At 31.9% G+C, this 15,513-nt stretch overlaps 1 protein-coding gene across 2 annotated transcripts; it reads right to left on the bottom strand.

The window, feature by feature from the left end:
- Nucleotides 1-6,050: 6,050 nt before the first annotated feature.
- Nucleotides 6,051-8,765, bottom strand: LOC137831060 (large ribosomal subunit protein eL20-like). 2 transcript variants are annotated; one of them, XR_011084323.1, is made up of 5 exons: nucleotides 8,641-8,765; nucleotides 8,324-8,439; nucleotides 7,572-7,635; nucleotides 6,347-6,765; nucleotides 6,051-6,160 (listed from the first exon to the last, which is right to left on the bottom strand). XR_011084323.1 is itself a non-coding variant. In XM_068638575.1 (4 exons), the coding sequence occupies exons 1-4, from the start codon at nucleotides 8,653-8,655 to the stop codon at nucleotides 6,709-6,711; spliced, it is 252 nt and encodes an 83-aa protein (XP_068494676.1). In that variant the 5' UTR covers nucleotides 8,656-8,765; the 3' UTR covers nucleotides 6,204-6,708. The 2 variants fall into 2 exon arrangements, 1 of the variants encoding a protein (XP_068494676.1); XM_068638575.1 differs by lacking the exon at nucleotides 6,051-6,160 and having other exon boundaries at nucleotides 6,204-6,765.
- Between the last annotated feature and the right edge of the window lie 6,748 nt (nucleotides 8,766-15,513).

The raw sequence follows: 15,513 nt of genomic DNA on the forward strand, positions 1-15,513 counted from the left end.
GGTTCTCGGACCGCTTGAGAAAAGAACAGGGGTTCCTGCTCGGTGTGTAAAGAGGCAAGAAAACTTTGATGATGTTTAGAAAAGGAATCACAATTCACAAAATCATGTATAGGATACGAAACACCTGAGGATTCTGTTAAAGGAGGTGACGGAACAGAGGGGCTTGACGGTATCGTGGTGGCTGCGACAAAATCGCGTAACCGTACGGAAGGCAGCTTCGCGCGATGCCCTTGCCCAAGGGGAACCGCGGCCGTCAGCGGTGGTGAAGAAACTGACGGCGCCGTCTCCGTCGGACGCGGCGGTGGATCCGCGGGTAGCGTCGAGGCTTCTATACACGGATCGGAGTCGTTGATAGTGTGGTCGAAGTCATCTGTGAGTAGCATCCTCCTTGGCTGGGATGGGAGATGCAATGGGTTGGTTGACGATGCATTCATCTAGGTTTGAGGAGGCAACTTCATGAAGAAAATGTGGGTCCGTTCCAGTTTCTAAAGAGTTGGCAATAATTGGGTTTTGCAATGGTGGTGCAGTGTCCATCTTTGTGGCTTCAAAATATGGAAATTTATTTTCGAAAAAATGTACATCACGAGAGACAAAGAAAGTTTCTGTTTCCAAATCAAATAATTTCCATCCTTTTTGGCCATATGGATACCCGACAAACACACATTTTCGGCTACGACTATCAAATTTATCCCGCTGTCTATTTTGATTATGAGCATAACATAATGAACCAAATACTCGTAAGTGCACGTAACTGGGTACACATCCATGGATCACTTCATAAGGGGTTTTTCCTTTTAGAATGGAGGATGGTGTGAGATTGATTAAGTAGCCTGCAATCAAAACGCATTCCCCCCAAAATTTAATGGGAAGATTGCCTTGAAACCGTAATGACTGAGCAACATTCAGAATATGCCGATGCTTGCGTTCGACGCGTCCATTTTGTTGCGGGGTCCCGACACAGGAAGTTTGGTGAAGGATACCTTGTTGAATGAAATATTGTTTTAGACACATGAATTCGGTTCCATTGTCAGAGCGAACCATTTTAACACATTTGTTGTATTGCCTCTCAACGAGTGTGAAATTTTTTTTCAAAGTCACTGATACCTTTGTTTTTTCTTTTAACAAATAGATCCAAACTGCCTGTAAACAATCATCCACAATTGTCAAAAAATATGAAGCACCACAGGATGAAGGAGTTTTATAAGGACCCCATAAGTCACAATGAATTAAATCAAAAATATTCAAAGCTTGATGCGCACTTAAGAAAACCTTATCTCTCGTTTGTTTCGATTTTTCACAAACTTCACAAACTGTATTCAACTCATCACGAGTACATTTCCCACTTATATCAGGAAGCATTTGCACAATCTTAAATGACGGATGTCCTAATCTTTGGTGCCAAAGTGCTAGTTGATTTTCCATCTTGACATGACATGCTTGAGTCTTCCGTACCCCACGATACCAATAAAGCCCATCTTTCCGTTCACCTGCTCCAATCAGCGTCCTCGAAGTGCGGTCCTGTATAATACACAATTTATCAGTGAATGTTACAACACAATTTTCTTCATCCGTCAATTGAGGTACTGAAAGTAAATTGCATTTTAATTTGGGAACATTAAGGACATTTTTCAATTCAAGTCCTTCTTCAAGAGTCACTGTTCCCTGTTCGCAAGCTAGAACACGTTCACCATCGGGTAACCCTACGGGGCACCTTTGTATAGTTTCCTTTTCACTCAAATTTTCCAGTGACCAGGTCATATGGTTTGATGCCCCACTGTCAATAATCCACAAATCCCAAATGCTCTTACCAGTCATTTCCTCTGATTCATTTGATTTTTGTTTCCTGATCATATCAACCAGTACCTTCCATTGTTCATTGGTCAGACCTGCCATCTCAAGTTTCTTGTCGTCATTGTTGGCTTGACTGTTGCTTCCACTAGCGTGTGCCACATTTGCACGTGTCGGGTTACCTTTGTTTCGCATCCCTTGGCGTCCCCTGCCGTTCCATTTGCCTTCACTTTTTGGTCTGTCACCCCACCATTCGGGATATCCGATCAATTGGAAGCATCCCTTCATGTCATGACCATTTTTACCGCAATGACTGCACGTCATTAATTTTTCTACCATATCTCCACGCCCTTTTTCTTTGTAGTTGGCCTGCATCGCGAGACCCACGACCAACCCCCTTTCTTCCGTTGATTTGGCCATCATTCTCACTCTTTCTTCTTGTACCAACATAGCATATACGCGGTTCAGAGACGGCAATGGATCTGAGGCCAGAATGTTTGATCTTACTGTCCCGTAGCTTGCGTCATCCAACCCATAAGGAGTTGATGAACCTTCTCCTCCTCCCTTCGTTTTTCCAACTGAGCACCAATCCCCCACTTGCATCCACCACACGTACAAGATGGAATTTTGTCATTGTTAGCAAGCTCATCCCAAAGGACCTTCAATTTTCCAAAGTAAGTTGCCACCACTATTCCCTCCTGCTTGCATCTTGACAAGTCCGACCTTAGTTGTTGAATTCTAGGTCCATTCACGACCGAGAATCTTTCTTTAATGTCTTCCCACAAGTTATGTGCAGTCTCAGCATATGCTACTGTGGATCGTAAGCTTGGTTCAATGGTGTTTAGAATCCAAGATACAATCATGGACTGCATGGTCCACCAATCTTCAAGGTCGGGTGCCTCATCCTCTGGTTGGATATGTGTTCCATCAATGAAGCCCCATTTTCTCCGGGCACGAAGCGAGATCTTTATTGCTCTTGCCCATTCGTCGTAATTTTCTCCGCGCAATTGGACTTGCGTGATTATGTTTCCGGGATTGTCACTCGCGTTGAGATCATATCACCTCCTCCTTCGTGCTCTGCTTTGTTGGCATTATTCTTTTCTGGTGCATCTGCCATGGTTGTGCACCGTTGCCTTTGCTGTGTTTGTCGGGTATCAGAGTTTTGTGCTCTGATACCATGAAAGAATATTTTCTGTTTTATTCAATCTGCCTTTCATCTATAGCAATGATACATATATATAACCATAGCATTAGACTAATTATAGACCCATTAATAGTGATTATATTCCTATAATTAAGTCTAATTATAGACTCATTAATACTGATTATATTCCTGTAATTAAGTCTAATTAAGTCTAATAATGATTTTGTCCGATAATAACTTTTTTAATAACTTCTTTTTTTTAAAAAAAAACAAAACACAAATAAATCAGTCTTTTTCAAATTTAATATTAATACTTAATTTTTTTTCTTAATTTTCAATTTAAGTAACATTTTCCAATTTTTCCATTTCAAAACTCCTATAAGTAGATACAAAATGATTAAATAAAATAATAAAGAACGCTCGATGTGCATAAATAATAAAGAACGCTCGATGTGCATAAAAAACACTCACTACCAAATATTAATTTTAAAAAATAAAGAAAAAATATTAAAAAGAAAAAGAAAAAGCAATTTTCAAAACCAAATCTTTGTTGTATATTTAGTAACTGCTTAGAAAAATGATGAAATGATTGAAATATCTAAAATAAAATAATAAAATAAATATTGATATAAAGATTAAATTGAAAAAAAAATTATAAACAACAAAAAAATCTCCTTTGTATATAAACATAGATTATTAATCATTTTAATATTATCTGCATATATGTATCTACAGGTAATTTAACCTACAAATCTATATTGGTAGATAAATTTATCCACAAGTTTATATTCATGGATAGTATTAATTATTACTTTTACTAATAACATTTTTTATAGTTTATATTAATACGTTTATTAATATTATTAATAATGTAATTAATGTTAATAATATTTTTTAATAATTTTATTAGTGTTATTAATATCATCACATTATTGTTATTAATATTATTAGTATTATCAATATTATTCATTATGGGCAAATTTACCTAATGTATGTAAATCCTGATATAGATTCATGACTAAATTTACCTATACAGATACATCTATACGTATTATTCACAAATATAGATTTTTGGATAAATTTACCCATGACTCTATCTATAGATAATATTATTTTTTATTAATAATATAATTTTTAACTTATTAATAATAACACTAATAAATGTTAATATTTTTACTAAAATTATTAATATTTTTTTAATATTACTTATATTTATATTAAAAATATTAGTAAGATTATTATGAATAATATTAATGTTATCATTATAATTATTATTCTTATTAATATTATTAATCTTATTATCGACAAAAATAAAAATAAATATAATCATAATAATAATTATAATATTATCACAATGTCTATAATTATAATAATTACAAACATAGTCTTTATTAAAAATCCATTTATTGCGTTAAAAAAAAGTTAACGTTGTCTAGTAAAACTCATTCTAATAATAATGTTTTTTTTTATTAGAAACACTTGCGAAATCTAAGTTGAGTAAAATACGAAAACTAATTTCACGCTATAAAAAAAACAAACATTTAATCTTTTAAAAAATGGGATTTTGACCAGCATGGGACATTTTTTTTCCGATTTTATCAAAATGGAGTCGTTTTAAAAAAATTACAAATCTGGTGTCAAGTTGACACAACTTCTGTCACGTAAATCCCTGAAGTCGTACTAACTTGGCACGACTTTGTCTACGTCAAATTATGTATCAAATTATATATATTTTAATTTTTTATTTATATATTGAATATAATTTTAATTTTTTTATTTATATATTGAGTAGTAACGCTTTATTAATTTGAACACAATTTTTATTTTTTTAATGTTTAAAATTATTTTGATACATAATTTTCTAAGAGTGTTAGTTTTAAACAATAAAAAATAAATAATTGTGTATGGATCATGTTTGACAATAATGTAATATATTAATTTGGTTATTAAATTAATAAAAAATATGAAAAAAATTGTTATTGCATTTGAAAATAAATAGAAATGAGAATTAATTATTTAAAAAATAAATAGAGAATTGTGAGGAATTTCAAACTATACATCTAAATTAGTCCATGAAATAGATTATTCAATTCTAAATAAACAAATAAAATGTTCATATTGCAGAACCGAAGGTCAGAATAAAAGTTGTCCGCACAAACAAACTTGATAATAAAATTCAATTTCAAGTTTGATTATTAATTTCCTTATTTTCTTTACCTAAGTATTTATTCTTTCATAAAAAATTTATTTATCAAATTAATTTCAAATATTACATAACTTATAATTTTAATTATAATTAAATAATTATAATATATTTATTTATTTAAAAACAAGAATTTTTAAAAAAAAAATTATGTGAACAAAGTCATACCAGCTTGACATGACTTCAGGTTGACATGACAGAAATCGTGCCAAGTTGACACAACTTTAGACAAAGTCATGCCACATGACAGGGTCATGCCACATGACAGGGTCATGCCACATGACAGGACTTTTACATATGAAGTCATGCCAAATTGGCACGACTTGTCCTAGATTTGTAATTTTTTTTTACAACAAAAACAAAATAAAGGCCCCGTGATGGTAAAAAAAACCTTAAAAAATTTATCTGCAATATGATTTATCTTTCCAAAACGGGAAGGGCCAAGTTTATTGCTTATCCCTAGACAGCATCCCTCACTTAAATGAAATGAATGAATTTAAATTTCATTTCACCTTCCCCCATGCACCATCCCCACTTCCCTCACCCAAATCTTAACCCTCTCCTACCTCACATACCTACAGGCCCACAGATTACAAAAAGTAATTCCAAATTTAACACAATTTAATGTTCATCCAACTCAATTGCTATTTATCTAAACCCTTTTTCAATGAACCAAACCAAAAATAATCCAGTTCAATTTAGATCAGAATATTTTGATGTGGTCTAATTAAGTTATTCATGGCCACAACAGGTAAAGTTATTCATAAATAATATATGATATGTTTAAACCAATTCTTTTTATAGCAGGTAGTATAAAAAAAGAAGACAAAGCTTATAAAGATCAAACAGCTTACATATTGTGGATGGTTTTTAAGCATTCTTTAAACCATTTAATGGATATTATTTAACAAGGAATAAAAACAATAGGCATTATTATTGGAGAATAACCGAAGTTCCCTGTGATTTGAATGAAACTTTTCACTTGTCATGCTCATCATATATCTGACAGTACTCCTCCTCAATCACTAGAATGGAAAAATTAAATAATAAATAAAAAACCAGCATTCATAACAAAAATGAAACACTTGATTTGAACCATTCCTGATCAGATTTATGGAAATGAGCAAATCAAGGGCTCAACAAAAATAATCAAAATAAGAATAGAAACATTATGTGGTAGCAGGAAATGAAGTTTGTTACTATGTGATTACCTTCTCTATGCTCTCTTACGTTTATAATGAATCAAGCAGCCTCAAGATGACCAGTAGGAAATGTGGCAAACTGAGAATTACATGAACAGGTTGGGCTTGGATGCCTTGTATGTTGTTTTGAGCTTCCTAGTAGGGGGCCTAATCTTCTTGAACACCAAAGGGAACTTGATTTTCGAGTCGAGGAACTGCTTGGTGCACTCCCTTTTGCAAAGTTTAGCTGGGATGGTAGCAGTCTTAATAATCTGTATGCATGGACACCTGACTCTATGACGAGATGCCATTTCGTTGTACATTTGTTCAACAGCACCGTTCAGAGTAGTATCTCGGTATTCCTTGTACATGTTGTGATAACCAGTCCGGCTCTAATACCGCAGCCAAATCCCGTAGTTCTTTATCTTGGTAGGATTTTTCTCAAAAATCTGTAATTAGCATAAGGAAAATATACATCAGTGTCTGCATTTGGAACCAGAAGCTAAAGACAGGAAAACAAATCATCTACAAGTACTCTTTTGCATAGCAAAGTTAAGCTAAAATCTATGGTAAATGTTACATGAGATGGTAGCAAACAATACTGTGATGAACATGTGTCTAAACTTCAATATGTTTCCCTCAATGACCCCTACCAAGATTTCCTAGTATCTGACCATATCGTCTATATGTATACCAAACTTCAATCTTGATTTACCAAAATATTTCACACTTTCATGCTTAAAACCTCCTCTCTTCACACAGGTTTTACAACTACTATAGAGACTGGTGTCTAAAATTAAACATCCGTAAAGAAACATTGGAACTTAAAAGATGCCTAGTAACCTAATAACAAAGCAAACAGATCTCCAAATACTCTAACAAACAACTTCCAATTAATTAGAATTCTTCAATGCATGAGAGAAAAGTGGTGCAATGAGTCCAACATAAAAAGATAGTCAAGCAGAAACTACTTGCCTAAGCCAAATTCCCAACAAGCATGCAGAAAACTACATGGCTTTGTTATTTTAACAGTCTTACAATATATATGCGTTTTATATAATCTGATTTGTCCTTGGGATGTAGGTTTCAAAACAATAGCTATAAGTACCAAGTGATTTTTTTATCAGGAAAAGAAATTAACATAAGCACTGAAAGAAGCAACAAGCTTCAAGTAGAAATATAGCTTGTTTCCAACATGCTGCCATAACCAGTGTTATGCGATGAGGAATATATTGAGTCCATTGAGAATGCATACCTCATTGATGGCTAGCATTTGGCCATTGCTTTTCTTGACCTTCTTTACCTTTCTCAAGAAATACCTGCAAAAATTAAAAAGAAAAAGGGGATATGGTCAGTAGTCATGCTTTTCACAAACAGAAAGCTATGCAATAATTTCATGAATCAATAGAAACAAAACAACACTTTAATCTCGTCCAAACCAAAGGAAACAGTGCAGAAACTTGTCACTAGCCTGTGCCTGGCAGGCTTAAAGGGAGAGAAATCATAACATTCATGTAAACCTGACTGGCAAATTCGGCTTTTCTTCCATTGACAAAAAGCATGAAACATGAGTGCGATCACAATACATTAAAAGGGTATTAGGCTTGTTATGAAAAAAATTAACTTCCACAGTTTAGATGTATGCTACACGGTTACTATCCAGATAAACGAGACAGCTATTACAAGCTACAACTATGCGGGTGGAGGAATATGAAACTTTCTTTAAATAGTTCTTAATTTCATTGTACAAAAGAAAAATAAAATTATTCTTTGACGTGAAGGATGAGGAATTAATTACAAGACCTTTGAAGTTCACACCACAACAACATTCCATGTGAATCATGCTCATTAAAAAACTTGATTCAAAGCATGTTTGCCTATCAATGGTGCGAACCTACCAGCCATACACACAGATTAAAAATCTAAGGTTGAAAATTTCCATGTTTTTTCAGCATTTTCATGCAATCCCATCATCAAACAGAAACAGAAAGTTAAGGTTGTCACTACCAGAACTTAGATTTGGCACGGACCTCATTGGTGGCCCAGAGTTTCATCCTGTAGATCTTGGGATGCACATCAGTTTCAGTGGGAAGAGCTCTCCCAACAACTTGGTACTGGTGAAACTGATTCAGTAAAAAAAAAAAGTTATAAACTCTCCAAAGCACGAGAAAAAAATGAAATCAAATACAAAACAAAAATTAATAAAAAAGAGTTTTTTAAGTAAAAAATCAGAAAAAGACCCATCTTGCAAGGAATTTAAAGAATATAGCACGATTGTAATGTTAAAAGATAGGAAAATGGTGAAAAATCCATGATAAGATTACCCTGAAGGTGACCATGGTTGCAACTGCTTACTACTGTGTCTCGGTTGCAGATATTTTTTCTGTGCATAAACATAGAATGCAAAACCCTAAACTGAAGGATAAATTTAAATGTTCTCTTGTTAAATGTTGAGAAAATGAAAACAAAACCCCCAAGATATACATTTTGGGCTCCCATTCTTAATTTTGTGCAGCCCCTTTTCTTCATCTTATTTCTTCCTGCACCCCTTAAAGTAATTGAATACTTTCCATTAATTTCAGTGTGTTTTTTATATACATAACAAGGATTGAAATAAGAGTATGTTTTAAAGGCGTGAGACATTTTTTTTTTTGGTGTTTGGTAGATTTATATTTGATTATTTATAATACATTTTGATTTAGTTAAAAGAACATTTTGCATGGAATATTTGGCCAACTTACATAATTTTTTATCTAGACCTAAAATATGTTAGCCCCACAATATTTGTTTATCAAAAGCTCAAACACGTTATTCACTCCCATTGGAATAAACGAGATAGAAATAAAAGATTAAAATTATCTTTCTACTATTACTGTATATTGGGCAAGAAAACTAAAAATGCCTTTTTTGGTAAAAAAAATTAAAAGTGCTTTGGCATCACAAAAATGTGACAGAAAAGAAAACACAAATATCAATTTTAAGATTTTTCTTTTCTAATATATATATATATATATATATAGAATACGAAACAAAATTGTCATGGTCATCTGATATACACAACAATATTACCATATATATTCACAAAGATTGTAATAAAAATAAAGGGAAAATGTCAACTATATGCATGGAATTTGATAATGTACTATCATTATGCACACCAATGATTTATATACACTTGTTAATTATAAATATATATATATATATATATATATATATATATATATATATATATCCCTAGTTGTTAAATAGAATTGGGGTTTCCACCAACCGTTTGTTGTATTATGAAATATGATGCAATGCTTCATTCGGATTTTATAAGGTGACGGAGAAAATAGAAGATTTTTGTATTGTAGGGTTTAGGGTTTCACTACTCTTTTTATATAAAAGAATTTGAGTATAAACTATAAAACTTAGATGTTGAAAAAGTTTTTACTTGGAGACAAGTTCACTCTCCCTTATTACATAATATATGAATATATACGAACTTGATGTTCTTTTTAAATTAAAAAAAAACAAGAATATGTATATATAACAATAATGTAATACTACATTAAAAAGTCAGCACAATCTTTTATAGGTTGGAATAATATAACCCACAAAACAATAAAAAATTATAAGAAATAGAAGATATATTAAAAAAAAAAGATATATTTAGGGCAGAGTTATATCAATATATTAAAAATATTATTTGATAGTTTCTCATTTTATATGTGTCACTTTCATGATAGAGACTTGATATTTAACAATAATTGTTCATGTTCTACTACTATTTGACAAATAATAATAAATAGTAGAAATGTACCAACATGTTATATGGCTTAGAAGATTTATAATTGTCTTTCTTTTACACCTTAGTAACAACTAACAAAATTGCAAGTGTATATGAGAAATATAACTGAGAATATATCAAAATTGTTTTTTAAGTTGCACGAATATTTTGAAGATATATGTATGACAAAAGATAATGATACCAAGATTTATAGGGATTTATTCTATCACAAAAACTATGTAATTGTTTAATAATTTTGATTAGATATATTTCTCAAGTTCTATAAGATCCTTTCAGAAAAACAAAGAAAATATTATACACACAATAAGATCTTAAACATGTGAGATCCTTTACTATCACTTGTAAAACCTTATTAAAAAAACATCACTGATAACCCTAATGAAAATCAAATATACTAAAGAAACTAAAAAAGGGAACAATATTACATGGAGAAGATGCAACAAATTCTCTACATGATAGCCGAATTGAAACAAAAGAGAAATTTCCTTTCTATTGGGTGCAATAGAAAGCTGCAAAATTCTACATATATTTGAAGAACTGTGTACCACTAAAAAAAAATCAAATTTTATGTAATAGTATGCATGTAATGCATATTATTACTTTTATTAATGTTATTAAAGATTTGTTGTAGCAAAGAATTGAATATAGATTATGTGAATAAAAAATCTATAACCACTACCCCATATAATTATTATTACAATTACTATTATTATTATGATTAAAATTGTGAATATTGTTATTATTATTAATATTTTTTTTATCTGATAATATTATTAATATTAATAATAGTAACTTTCATGTTAATAATAATAATATTACCAATAATAATAATAATAACATTAATATTATTATTATTACTAATGAATAATAATATTAATGATAATAATAATAATAATATTAATATCAATAATTTTTAGTAATATTAATAATATTATAATATTAATAATAATAATAATAATATATAAAAAATACATACAAAATAATTTGTGTGTAATGATTAGGTTACCTACAAAATTATCCGTATGTAATAGCTAGGTGTAATATGGACAACATAATTCGTATGTAATACTAGGTGCATTACTTATGGAATAGTCTGTACGTAATGACTATGTGTATTTTTTATGGAATAATCCCTTTGTAAACCTACATAATAATTCATATATTATGGTTAGACACATTATTATCAATATTTTTTTTTATTATTTTTGTTAATGTTATTTTTTTAATGTTACTATTATTATTTTTATAAATAATAATACTTTTAAGAATATTAATAATATTTAAATAGTTATATTAATAATAATATATATAAAAAATTACATACGGAATAATATTTATGTAATGACTTCATGCATACCTACGAAATAATCAGTGTGTAATGACTAGATGTATTACTTACGACTACAATCCATGTAATGACTAGGGACATTACCTACAAACTTAATCTACGGGTAATATGCATATGTAATGCTGAATTTACCGATGTATAAATATTTGTGAGTAATATTTGTATGTAATGTTGAATTTGTCAATGGATAAATATATATTTATATATAATGATGAATTTACCTATGGATATGTATCTGTATGTAGTAATATGTATGTAAATTTGAAATTGATCATAACTAACCAAGAAATCTAATTAAAGAAAAGAACTAAATTCTCAACAAGCGTTCAAAAATAACTTCTTTGGCAGAAATTCGATTTCAAAAAGATCCATAATAAATAATTTGCTACAAAATATTGAAGAAAAAAACTTTACTAAACAGAACCTTAAAATTCAATGGAAAACCACAAGGGAATCAACCCAAAAGGATTTTAGTCTGCCATGCAGAGGCAAAAACAAACAAAAATACAAAAATAAAACAAAACTAGGTTTAGAATGTGTTTGCTGCTACGAAATGCGATCCAAAAGCTCCCTTAATTCACTAGTACAAAATATCACTACAACGACGCTATATAAAAACGGTTTAGTTAAAACCATCGTTAAAAAAAACGGTGGCAAACTTGTAATTATAAAACAAACGGAAGCATTTATAACGACAGTTTTTGGGAGGACCCGTCGTTACTTTAAGGTTCAGCAAAAATAAGGACGGTTCTGGAAAGGAATCGTAGTTACTTTTTAGGCTTTCAAAAATTTTGCGCACTCATTGTGCTAGTGGATTCTGTTCGTCACCGTAAACCCAATGCCGCGACCCAACACCACCGACCAACTCCCATCTTCACTTTACTACGCTCATCGCGTTCGCATCACGAACCACTTGCCACCGCGCCACCAACTAACTCACCAACGCCGCGTGCCGCACCAGTGACGTCGCGTGTTGCCCTAGCCGCCGCCGCGGTGCCACGAACCAGCTGTCACTGCATCACGAACCAGCTCACCAACGCTGCATGTTGCCTTAGCCGCCGCTGCGACGCCACGAACCAGCTTCAACCGCGTCACGAACTAGCTCACCAGCCGCGTCTCGCCAGACTTCTCCGCGTGCCGCACCATCCATGCCGCGTGTTGCCCTAGCTGCCACCGTGTCCCGCGTCCTCCACCGTGTGTTGCCCTAGTCGCCATCGCATCCAGTGCCCGCTCTGGAAAACTTCCCCTTTCCTCAACTCCATCGTGCGCGCTAGAAAGCAAAACGTAAAAAGGTTACTCTCTCCTTCATTTCACTTCTCATTGCTTCTCATTCTTCTTTTTTGCTGCTTCAACATGGCAGAGTCAATCCGGGTCTTCAAGGTGTGCTTTTTAATATCAATCTTGGCTGACATGTGATGTATTATTGTATCTTATTAATGTGGAAACCCTTGTAAGCGAAGAAAAATAAAACCGAAACACTGATCTTCTTACTAACATAAACAATCCATTTCAGTATTTTCCAATTTATGATTACTTGCAACACGATGATGTTTTGATTGTATCCATGAGAGAATTTGATTTCTCCCAATAGAAATATTTGATGATATTTGTTTTCTGGGGCCAGCTGTACTGTGAATATTTGATCGTTACCCATGGTGGTGTGTGAAGGGAAACCAGAAGGATGAAGAGAACTAAAACCAATCCATCTTTTTTTATTAATTTTTGTACTTTAATGCAGATGGATTATTGGTTGGGTATGTAAATTTGAAATGCTAACAGATTTTAAATTATTTCTAAACACAATACAAAAGGGGTCAGGTTCCAATAATTGATGGGTACCTCAAATTACATGACGAGGTGAAACAAGTAAGGTATGAACTCTGTTATGATTTGGGGGTATTTAAATTTCAAAGATCAAGTTAGTTTAAAATGATAAATAATGGGTGTTAGGTAGGAATTTAAAGGCAATTTTTACATAAGAATGTATAATATTTTAGTGTTATTAATGTGCTTTAATTGGAATTGTTTATAGCAGTTTAAGTATGTTATTCTACAAATTAATAGATTAAATAATATATGATAATATTTCATGAAATGTTTTATTCTATATATTATCAAAATAAAATTTCAATTTCAGATTGGATAAAAACACTACATTTGAAAATCTGCATTTCTTTAATTAACATTAAAATTGAAGGTTAAAAGAGTCTTTCCGTGCACACCTCTACCTACTACTTTAGAATCATTTCTAACACTAGTCATGTTTTTGTGGGGTCATACAACCTATAGGCTAGTTGGATTGCAAACTAATGTTTTAAGAAGTTTTTTAATTGTATTTTTTAGTTCTGTGGATTCAGTTTTTTTTATACAATTGCACATACTTATAACGACGGTTCCTTTTGGAACAGTCTTTAAAAATATTTTTTAAAATTTTTATTTACTAGTCAAAGTAACGACGGTTGATTACATACATTGTTATAATTCATTTATAACGATGGTTGTAGAACGGTCGTTATAAGTGACTTATTTTTAACGACACCCGCAATAACGACGGTTCAGGAACCGTCTTTATATGTCTTTTTTAACTGTCGTTAATGTCTATTTCTGTACTGGTGATTCTTCCTCTCAAATCACTTTTATAATCTTCTTTTCTTTGCCAAAATCGAATTCAGAATCTGCCTCATGATATTGTTTTACAATTATCAAATGTTTCTTTTCTTTGTTTCAAATTTTTAAGCAAATATCTTCATTCCCAACTAGTCCTAGATTTTATTCTCGCTTCTCTTCCAGATATATTGTTTCCAAACTTGGTTTAGATTTGTGAATTGATTGTAATTGATCCCAATGCTGCCACGATAGATATTGTAGAAGAATTTCTTGAATAATATCTTCAAAAGATATTTGCTCTATTTTTTATGCATTTTGCATAGGAGTTTTAATTGTGGGATTTTGAGAGAATCTCCTTGCATAAGATTGAATTAATTTTGATTCTTGCTTCCTTAGAATGCAATTGAATCACCAAATCAATATCTTCCTTTTTCATAATAGATCACCCATTCGTAGGCGCTTTAGGAAAATCGTCTAGCTAATGCTTTCATTAAATTATCTGGTCAAATCATTTGCTCTATGAAATACTGGATCGTCTGCCATGTGATATACTAGATCGTCTGCTACGTCTTAAAACACTGAATTAGAAGAAATAACAATTAAGGCCAAAATTAATCTAATTAGATGAATCTCATTAAAATAGTGAATTTATTCATGATTTCAATGCAAGAGTTTATGATTAGAGCTAAAGTGAGTAAAATTATGCTCATCAATGTTCATGGGACAAACAACCCTATTTTTTGTGATAATAATGTTGCAATTTTTTTTATATAGAAATCCTATTTTGCATTCAATGACTAAACATATTGAAATTAAACATCACTTCATAAGAGATTATGTTCAAAAGGGAATTGTAGATCTGCAGTTTGTCCCTACTGAAAACCAACTTATAGATATTTTTACAAAACCTCTTGTAGAAGAGAGGTTTTAAAAAATAAGAGATCTTTTATTAGAAAACTCCTCGAACTTCAAAATGAGTCATTCCAATTAGGCACTCTCACCCATTACAATTTCCTCAAAATCCTCTCATCCCAACCCAGAAAATCAGTCCATATATTTCAAATTAGGAGGAAGAAGCTCGAGAAAAGAATACCAGCTTCCTTAGGAAAAGAGCGAGGTTAGAAGCCATCGGTAAGAACACTGACAAGGTTCTTAAAGCCTTGCTTAAGGATGTAGGCGAACCTAAACCATAACATAGTGAAGAATGGTTGGTAAACTACATTTAAGAGATGATAAAGAGAACGTTGTTTACTGAACGTCGCTAAATCAATCAGTACATTGCTATGCTAGAAGAAAAGGTGAGTTCTAATAGAGAAGAAGATATGCTTTTTGCACATCATATGGAGGCACAATGGGCGAAAAAACTAAATGATCTAGCCCTTAGTTTCATTCACCAAATTAACTAGGTGATGAGTGGAAATCCCTTATCTAGTCAGCCTTCTCAGCCACAAC

The sequence above is a fragment of the Phaseolus vulgaris genome, chromosome 6 (assembly GCF_000499845.2).
Source record: "Phaseolus vulgaris cultivar G19833 chromosome 6, P. vulgaris v2.0, whole genome shotgun sequence".
In the NCBI taxonomy this organism is placed as follows: Eukaryota; Viridiplantae; Streptophyta; class Magnoliopsida; order Fabales; family Fabaceae; genus Phaseolus; species Phaseolus vulgaris.